At 37.2% G+C, this 10366-nt stretch overlaps 1 protein-coding gene across 6 annotated transcripts in view; it reads right to left on the bottom strand.

Moving 5' to 3' along the window:
- Window positions 1–5664: 5664 nt before the first annotated feature.
- The window catches only part of LOC122822311 (alpha-1,6-mannosylglycoprotein 6-beta-N-acetylglucosaminyltransferase B-like), a 70859-nt gene continuing 66157 nt past the window's right edge, over window positions 5665–10366 (bottom strand). For 3 of the 6 annotated variants that reach the window (XM_044100877.1, XM_044100878.1, XM_044100880.1), the window contains 2 exons: window positions 6965–7227; window positions 5705–6424 (listed from right to left, as the gene is read on the bottom strand). In XM_044100877.1, coding sequence (XP_043956812.1) covers window positions 6226–6424; window positions 6965–7227 — 462 coding nt within the window. In that variant the 3' untranslated portion in view covers window positions 5705–6225. Of the gene's footprint in view, window positions 6425–6964; window positions 7228–10366 lie in introns of all 6 variants that reach the window. The other 3 variants (XM_044100883.1, XM_044100882.1, XM_044100881.1) reach the window with 2 other exon arrangements.

Genomic DNA, 10366 nt, shown 5'->3' with positions numbered 1-10366 from the left:
TGATGGCAGAAAATTTTCCTAATTAGTGGATTTCTAATGTGTAGAACTTTTAAAGAAAAGATGAGAGACTCAAGCTCTGAGACACTGTGAGAAAAAGTCCGTTCATCTGTTCAGGATCAATCATCCTGATATGCAGTCCTGCAGGATAGTCCTGCTATCCTGCAGTGGCCTTTCGTATTCAAATGAAGAAGACAGTGCCGCTGTACCGTCTAGACAGAAATTATTCTGACTATAAAAGGAGGATGTTTCATTTTAAAATAGCGGCATTGTCCTTTCCCTTTATGGTACTTTACAAGACATTTTACAAAATAAATAAGGATTAACTTAAGGCAGTAAAATTTGTGAACACATCTGGTCCCTGAGGTCAAATGTCCATTTATTTAGTCCTACCTATTTAGAAGAGCTGTATGTTCATCTGTGGGAAAATATATTTTGGTAGATTTTCTTAATTTTGATGGCTGAGTGGAAATATAAAAAACAAAACAGAACTTGTATATATTATCAAACTAATGTTAATAATATACTGAAAAGGCATGAAAATATCCTTGGACAAGTTTAAAAGCTTAACTCCAACCCTTGTTGTGCTGCACGTTTCCCATCCATCTTCATTTAGTTCCCCAGCTGCCGCCCACAGTCACAAGTACCCACAAAGGGTTAACTGCCTCTTGAATATTTATACACCTCCATATTCAGCTATCACCAAGCAGGTTATTGCATAAGACACACACATGCATACTGTATCATCATTTATCATTCATCTTCTGTACCAACACCTAGCAAGCGGATTGTGCTGGAAAAGATTTACTGTTGTGTTCATTTTAGCTACAGAGCATTCACTTCATCAGCTGTCAGAGGTGATATTAAAATCTACTTCCCCTCCTTTCTGTCGAGCTGCCTGCCACGTGTTGCAAGGCCTAACTCCGAATCATAAAGTGACGTGTAATTAAGCCGTGATAAAATCAGACGACAGATGTGTCCATCAGTGCACGGGGTGGGAGCCGTAACCACCTAAAACGGTATCGATTTGGACCAGTCAAAGGAAGAGATCGTAGCAGCAGGACATGACAGTAACGTGACATCCTGATTAATACATCCAAACATCCACTACCTCACCCAAACACCCTGCTGGGTTTCGATGTCACTCTGTTTCACAAGAAATAGCTGTTACCAAGTCATTGCAAATATCTAAGTTATTTGTTTAGAATTATTCTGTGAACCAATGAGATGCAACTTTGTAAATCAGCTGACAGCAAATAACAGTATGATGGTGAACAAACAGTGGCGTCTTTGCTGTTTCTTAATATTACGCCATTTTGGAAGAGCGTGTCCATTCTCACTGAGCACAACTTCAATGTAATAGCATGGAAGTTTTCACAAAAGGCAAAATTGGATTGAAATAGTTAATTTATCACTAGCTGAACTAAACCTGGAATCAGTTTTTGTTAGAATATTGAAAAAAAATGTTTTGCTAGTCAAAATAAGTAAACTGATTGGTTTTACTAAAATAGCCATAAAATGAATCCCCAGAGAAGTTTGGACTGTTGTTTACAATGTTGAGTCTCTGTGGATTTTGTGTGCTTTTAATGCCTTGCATCGGGTTAGATTAAATACTTGACAGTGATAAACATTTACCAATAATTTTCAAAACACCAAAGTACATCTCATTTGATTAAAATCCACGTACAGTTCATGGTTTGGACCGATTGTGTGGGTAAGTTTTAACAGATCATAAAATATGTTGGTCCTTTTGAATCAGTTCGCAAACATCTAGAGGATTTTCTTTAGAAAAAAAAAAGTCTAACTTGCGAGATTCTTGCTGTAACTTTTTTGCCCTGATTTGCAAAGATAAAAGGAAAATAAGGGAGAAAAATATAAAGCTTGAATGTTGCACATGAATTAATGCCAGCAAAACTAAAATCATCCAGTTCTTAATCACAGAGAAACTCACAGAAACAGCCACTGCACCAGGGGAATTGATTAAGCAAGTGTTAAATCATTTATCCAACACCATCGTATCAGTGTACTTAGATTCACATCTGAAGGCTCTCATGCAGAAAGAACATCTTTAATCAAGGGTAAACATCTTAATGATTTACTACACAGGATGTGCACTTTGGCACCGATTCTGTTGATGCTCAGAGGCCATCTTCAGTGACAGGATATTCTAAGAAGGAAGTTATACAAAGCTGATTTAAAAATCCATTTGAACTTTAGTTGTCCATCCATGGATTAACATGCTGTTAACTCTTAAGTTACATGATTGTACAGGACTTCCATTGAAATGAGCTAATCTGTTCAAAAACTTGTGGCGAACACACAAAGAAAAAAACTTAGCATTAGTTAGTAGACAGCTTAGTGAGGAGTTATTTTTGTTGTTGTTCCAGAATCAAACCATTTTATACACAATGTTTTATTCCAGAGAAAACTTTTTTTATTGAAAACTAGACAACCATAATTGAAATCAGTAAAGAGAAGTGGATATTCATGTATAAACTTTTCTTAACATACAAAGTTACCAGATGGGAACTTTTGTATTCTCTCATTTCTGGTTCGCCCAGAAATCTGAAGCACAACTTAAAGGAAAGATCAGTGGTTCCTGAAACAGCTGAAAATTGAAAGGGTGTAAGTTTACACCAATCTGATGGCTTTTAGGCTCACAAAAATATTTGGAGAGCTACCAGCTTATATAAGGTTCTACTCCTATCATGGGGCAAGCGTGGCCTCAAAGCAGCTTGGAAGCTCTCAGATTATTCTGCCTAACAGCATACTTCATTTTGTTCTTCACATAACCTTGTAAACCCCTGACGTCATTTTGACGTCATAGTCTTAGTCGGCGTGAATGTCTTGATAATAACTTACATGATTATAAGGCATACCATCTGTTGAACTATGTTGTTGCCATGACATTTCTGAAAACATTTATGTCAAGGTCCCACAAAGTCTTATCTAAATAAGGATGATTTTCTGTTCCACTTTGTGATCTCTTTTTCTCAGTATTTTTAGGAAAATTTTAACAGATGTTCTCAAAACTTCCCCACCACAGACCTCAAAGTGTTTATGTACACAAGATACTTTCCTCTCTTCTGCCTCTTTTCAACTGCAATAATTTTGTAAATGACCTTCAGTTGCTAATCTTAGGGCTTTGATCTATAAAAATTATAATTTTTTCCAGTTTGTCCCGCTATATTTTCTGTCTCCTATATCTGTAGATTGTCCGGAGCTTTGTCCATGTTCCTGCCCAAAGTCCAACTTCGTCTCACCTTTTCAATCACTTCCTATTTCAGCTTGACAGACCAATCGGACAGCAGTGTCACCAGGGGTATACTATCTAAAAGCAATGTGGACATCTGTCTTACACCTTTTTGTCTTTCCTCCTCTCAGCCTGTTTTAAATTAAGGACTGGACGACTCGAGGTAAGCAGTAAGAAATAATTTCAAATCTGTCCCCACTGCCAGACAGTCTGGCTGCTTCTTTTCCAGCACAGTCTGTGGCGCGATGATTCATGTATGTCCAGTAAGCCTAAAGCTCATCTCTATGAATACAGAAACAAAATCTGCCTTCGGTATTGTATGCTGTCTTCTGCCTTGACGTCCAGGGCTACAGCAACCTACTGGCATTTCATACCAAACAAGAGTTTGAAATGGCAGCTAAAAACGACATTAGAGAACCCTCTAGACTTGGCATTGTAGTCTGAATTGCCACTGCAGACATGCATAGCTGAAGAAATAACAAAAAATTTGAAACATATTACCACAATTTACTGTGGTGGGGGTCAAGGTTCCCTACGGAATGTGTCAAAGTCTGAAAAGAAATGGAAATGCAAAAATCTGTGAGTTTGTACGTTTCTGTGAATACGTACAAGAAGTTGGGCTCAGACTGGGATTTTGATTATTGGCAGACTTCTTAGGATATTTTCAATTGCTGAAATAATCCATTTCAACTTCATGTGCATATTTTGATTGAAATCTAAAGCCGTTTTGAAGAGCCAATCAGAAGAGTTGGACAAACGAAACTGAAAAGTAAACACCATAAAAAGTACAGTGTTGTGTGATTGCATTAAACTTCATGTGATTTGTCTGTGTTGAACCGGACAGACAGTCTTATTGCACAGTTGCAGGCCGTTTTATGACAGGCCGATTATACTCAGTCGCACGCTGACAACTGCAGGTCCTCCCTGTGAATGTCTGTAGGCTCCCATTACGGGTCCTGCAGAGAGAGAATGGTGTTCCAGTAGTCAAACATGCCCATCTATCATCTTCAGGTATTTCACACAACTGCACAACCGGTGAAATAGGTGGAAAAGAACAGAAAGATTCCAAAAAGTTGAGGAGAGCCACATGAAACCACTTATGATTTTTTTTTAAACCATCTTAGGCCTTTTCAAAGTGAACAAAAGGGTTGTTTTGTTCAAGGCTTTCAAAGGCTGTGAAAAAAACCTTCTTTGATTAAAAAAATCTTAAAATGAAGCATAATAGACAAATTATCAGAGTTGTTTTGAACAGTTTGTGAATTTTCCTTATTAAAATAAGTCCTGGGCATGTGGAGCTCTATGCTTTAAACCAATAATGTCCACAGAGGACAGAGTTCAAAACTAGTTTTACAAAACAAACATCAATCTATCAGTCATTCATGCTGTATCTACCAGCCTACTAGTTTTTCCCTCAAAACTGAGATAAACTTTCCAGGTGGATTACGGTAATGTGGTTATTTATATTTAAAATTTTAAGTCCCAGAACTTTTTTTTAAATATATAAATGTATCCTCCCCCATATCTTCACCTTTAATCTTTTAAATATTCAAAGCCTCTCTACTGACTACTGCCACACACATGCGTTTTTCTGCAATTGGTTTCTGAGGATCAAGAGAAAATTTAATATTAGCTTAGAGATTATAAACGAGCGAGGAGAAATGGGCATATTGTGAAATGGCCCTTACCATCAGTCAAAGAGACACTTGCACTGTCAGTAAAGAGAAAAAAACGGACAAATTCCAGCTCTGTCTTCGAGTATATCATTAAAATCCTCTTATCTTACTGAATGGTTTCAGCGTTAGTGGAGCAGCAGCGTACATGATAATGACTTCTGTGACACTGCAGCCATTCTTGGCATATTATACTGCCTATTTGAAAAGTGATTTAAATAGTTTTAGGAATTAAACTTTTAATAGTTTCATGAGCCCCACATGGATGAGGCAAAATCGAACAGCTGGAACACAAAGCGACAATTAACATTTGGTGCACATTTGTTAACTAAAAGGTAATATTTTTTTAGTTGCTCTTAAAAAAAACACAATTAAGCTTAGCATCCTCTTCACCAGATTGTCATTCAACAACAGAGTCTTCAGCCAAAGGATTCTTCAGAAACGCTGGAATACCGACTGCTACAGAAGATCCTTTCTGCTCAGTCATCAGCATCTACAACTCCTCTTTGAAGAAAATTATGTAATATCAATTACAACATTTCCTTTCCAACCTGGATTAATAAACTATTTTTGAGTTTAGTTTAAATTATAGCAAGAATATTTTAAAAATCAGCCTCTACTGGTAAAAGCTTCTGCTGCTGATGTCCTCCTCACTGTCAACGACTTGGACATTCAGATTTTTGCAGGCAGCCAATGACAGCCTTTTTGTATGTGCTTGTTGGGTAGCAGTAGCACTCAGTGTTAATGATTTATTTTAATGGAGTGTTTTTAAAAACATGCAAAATTAGCAACAAATTAGTCTCTTTTGTTTTATTAAAACAACACTTACTGTATATTTACAAATATATTTCCACAGTACATTTAAAATAGTACATCTCAAAGTGATAAATGTCTTTGGGTGCATCTGTACACATATCCATTCCCCACAACGACACAGCGAGGTTTCACAGAAATGCACATTTACGACATTTCTTCCAGAGAAAAGAAAAGTAGACACTGATTGCTGATGATTTCTCTACGAAGTCATTTATGCAATTGCAGATAATTCTTGTTTAATGGTGGCTGTGGTCGTACTTTAACGAGGTGAAACTTCAAAAGCATTATATTCAAAAATACAATCATGCAATTCCCTGAGAGGTTGATAAAACTCTTAGCAGCAAGTCCAAGGACAGCGGCAAGTGAGTAAGTTGCTATATATGCAGCACAGCTCCTTCACCTCAAAATTTCCTTGTTTAAGGGTTTCTTCTTAGATATTTTGTTTACAAAAAAAAACAAAAGAACTCCCTACACTGGGCCATTCTTTGGTCATAAGCAGTCCCTGCACAATGCCACCTGTCCTTTCCGATAGTCCCTGCAGGGGCAAAGGCGTTGGTATTGGGGACTAGAGCCAGCGCAGCTGAACAGCAGTGGATCGTGCTGCAGGCTGCATTCAGCGTGCTCTGCAGAGAAGGCAGGGAAGAGGTGGTTCATCTCAGATTCCACTCCTTCACACTGGAGATCCAACCTGGGCACAGAGGTTAAAAAATGAATGGAAATCCTTTAATATGTTTGACATTATTGCTGGCATGAACACCTTAGGAGATCCATGATTATTTGACATGCACATTTGTTATTTATGTTACAGTGCTGCCTTTAGACGCTCTTGGGGAGAAAGGAAAACCTAACCAGTCAGGCTGAGCTGAGAGGTTTTTCCCAATTTTTATTTTTATTTTTTTGCTTGATTTTAAAACTAGGCATCCAAATGAGGCATGAAGCCGTTTGAGGGGGATTGTTTCCAGTAAAATGTATTGTTTGCAGATTTAGATCTGTGGCACACAGTTTTGAAATGGGTCCAATAACACATTTAAGTGCACAGTAATGCTTTAAACATTAAGTGAACATTTCCATTTCTGTTTCAGCTGCCTCGTTATTGCATGCTGCATCTTGGTGAAGTTATATCTTCACTGCATGTCCTTGGATGCCAAGTGCTGTAAAAAGTAACTTAAATTGATAATGTCTTTTTCACTAACTATCCAAATGAAAAAGAAAAGAAAAAAACTCTTACGTGCTAAATGCTTCTTTGATGTTTATAAAACGATGGAAGGCAGGTTCACAGATAAGTCCTTCACTCTGGCATGCTTCCACACACGACTGGCCTTGCAGCGACGTCAAAAGTCGAAGTGCAGTAAGAGGAGGCCATGATGGAAAGGAGCTGGTGTTGGCGGACCAAGTTAGCATTCTGGAGTTTGGCAAAGGCAGAAAGGGACCTGACAGCGAAGCCCAGGATGTGTTTACTGGAGGAAATGGAATCTCAGGCGAGCAAAAGTCCTGCAAAGGTAAAGATAAAAAAAAATAAATAAATAAACTAGATACTGAAGATTTGAGTTTTCTTGAAATTTTATGGAAAGAACCAACTGATCTTAAAAAATGGTTTTCAAAGTGTTTTTCTAAAGAAATCAAAATAGTGTCCTGTAAACTGACATTCAGGCCTATTTTATTTGTTGTCACACAAATAAAATCTGTGACAACTTATTGCCTTTATTCCTCCGCAGTCAATACTTTTTTTGAAAAAATCTTTCCATACATTACTGAAGTACTTTGGGACATGTCTATACAAACTTTGCACAGAGAGACGCTGAGATTTTTTGACTGTTCCTGTTTGGAAAATAGCTTAAGCTCTTTTAGATTTGATGTACATTTGTCTGAACATCAGTTGTTTCTAGGCACATAGTACCATTTTATAGCACAAACAAGTAACTCTAGTTCCTGTATTTGAGGCATTAGAATTGGCTTCTGACTCTTTAATAACCTCCAAGTCTTTTTAACACCCCTTTCAGGAAGTCATAATAACAATGCTTCTTCATCCCGCCCATTGGTGGGATGAAAGCCTACTACTCGATGAAAGTAGTAGGTTCGAGGAAAGCCTTTTTAAAAATCCAAATAATGTTTGTTTGATGAGAGAATGATATAACATGACAAAAAATAAAAAGTCAAAAAAGTAGAATTTACCCAAGACTTTCCATAGATTTTCAAATGGATTTAGGTTTGGACTTTGACAGAACCTTTCTAATATGATGCTACTATACAGTATACATGAATATAATTTGATCTAAGCTATTCTATTTCTGCAAGTTTAAACTCAATGTGCTTGACCCCACAGCCTGATGCTGCCACTAGGGGAAGGACTGTTTATGTGCTCTGCTAGGTTTACACCATACATGGTGGCCAGTGGTGGTTTTTCTGATTAAAGTGCTCATGTCTCGGTAGGTTTGAAGTTGTGCCACACTCTCTTCGTTTTTAGGTAAGCTGTTAAATCAAGATGTTCATGTTGTTTTCTAACCTGATGCAGATGGGTAAAACTGAGCTACTCATGCAACTTTTTTCATTCAAGCCTGCACCAAAATAATAATTAAATTCTGTATGAATTCATAATAATTGTGTTTTATCTGTGATTACAATTTACGCACTGCTTTAAATGGTATCAAAGCAAAAAGTACTAATTGTATCCGACACGTTCCCATAAACCTCCGCCAATTTGCATGGATGCAAAAATGTCTCAGAAAAACAAATGAGATGTTGAGGCAGAACTTGGTTGCGGTGAGTCACCAGATTACATTTCCCCCTCCAGCTGGGCCTATTAATAAAACCAAGGTAATAACATTTCTCTGACATGTCCCTCTGGCCTCTGAACCCGTTTATTAAACAAGCTCCCCATGCCCACAGGCAATAACCAAGCTTCCAATCTCCCAATCTCTGCTGCACCTTCTCCCCTAAACACAGGCGACATCTTTGATCCCTCTTCTCTCAAACACACACACATGAAAAAGTAAAAGGTTAGGAAAGGGTACCAACCTCAAAATGTAATTTCTACATGTAAGATATGTATGTGCTTTCAATTATGCTTTTTTTTACACTTCTAAATATAAAGCTTTGATTGTTTTCACAAGCTTTGAAGTTTTAAAGTAATAATTTTCCGTTTTCAAAGTTACTCTTCTAAAAGATAAGTACTAAGATTTAAATCGGGACACATTAACCAGTTGTTAGTTATGTATTCAGAAATTAGTACTGGGATACCACAAAGCTTTGTCCTCAGTCCCAAACTATTTCTATGTGAATGAGAGACATATGGATTCAAAGAGTTTTACTTTCTTCCAAGGATCAGGGCCTTCTTTTCTGGTTTAAATATTAGAAATGTTGATTCTATCATCACCTACTGGGAGTGAAGGGTATTACAGTGGTTCTGATTGGAACCCCAGAGTCAAAGTCAGAGAAAAGAAACCAGTTAACACTTCAGCTGTAATGGTAAAATATTACCAGAGAAACCATGTAGCTCAATTAATAGAAAACCTATAAATGTATAAGATATCATTAACATACTAGATGCATTCATCACTGAATAAATGAACTTTATGGATAAATGGATCTAATAATAATGCTTCTGGAGTTGTACAAATCCACTATTGTCTTCACTATTAAATTCACTGCGCCTGATTTTATGCAGCTTTATTTGATTTCTTAAGTGACATTTAATTAATCAGAGCAACACAAAAGACAATCAGGCACAAATGTCCCCTCTCAATCCTGCCCGAGTTAATTTATTATTATTCAGACAATTGTAAAATAGTGCATTACCTTAAATGTCAGATTTAGCATAAAAAATCTCCAATGTCTTTAAGATGTCCCTCTATGTTTCAATGTAGGCATCACTGAGATACCGTCTGCAGCTCTGCCAGCTGAGAGCGAGATAACAAGGACGACAGGTTCAGGGAAAGTAAAAGATGTCTGGATTATGATAAGTTGAGGCTAATACCAGGAAAAATCCAAACATGGAAAAGATCAAGTTAAAGAAGTTGAACAAACACGATGAGAATCTGATTGGGAGTCTGCACAGAGGGGGGTCATGCTTTCAGTCGGTCATGGTCAGTGAGCCGGCGTATTTTTGACACAGGGGGATGGCGACAATGTGTGACAGAGGCTAAGATATATTTTTTTTAACCAGGCACAGAAAAATACTTTCTAAACAACAACAGCCTGATATGGCTGGAAGAAATCAATGTCTACAATGGAAGATATGTGTAGATGTTTGGGGTTTTATAATGAATACCAATAGACTAAAGAAGCATAATACAGAGACACACCTTGTTCTAATAGCTGATTTTTGGATGAGTGCAAAAAAAAAAAAAAAAGTAAATGTTTGGACAGTGGTTTTTTTCTCTGTCATAATAAAGTTTTAAGAGAACACTGTGGGAAGTGACAATGCATATATTACTTACAGCAAGTAAAAGAAAGCAACAGGCGACACAGAAAGAGAGAAGGAAAAGTGAGCACTAAAAGAGAAACTCCCCATTACAAAGAAATATAGATTAGCAAACCAGTGGACATATGCCTGCATTAAAAGAGAAGCAACTGTGCAGATGTAAAAATACATAATTAATGACTTATTCTTCAAAATATTTCTCAGAGCACA

Source organism: Gambusia affinis, linkage group LG19, assembly GCF_019740435.1.
Source record: "Gambusia affinis linkage group LG19, SWU_Gaff_1.0, whole genome shotgun sequence".
In the NCBI taxonomy this organism is placed as follows: domain Eukaryota; kingdom Metazoa; phylum Chordata; class Actinopteri; order Cyprinodontiformes; family Poeciliidae; genus Gambusia; species Gambusia affinis.
This window is presented reverse-complemented; position numbering and strand designations above follow the sequence as displayed.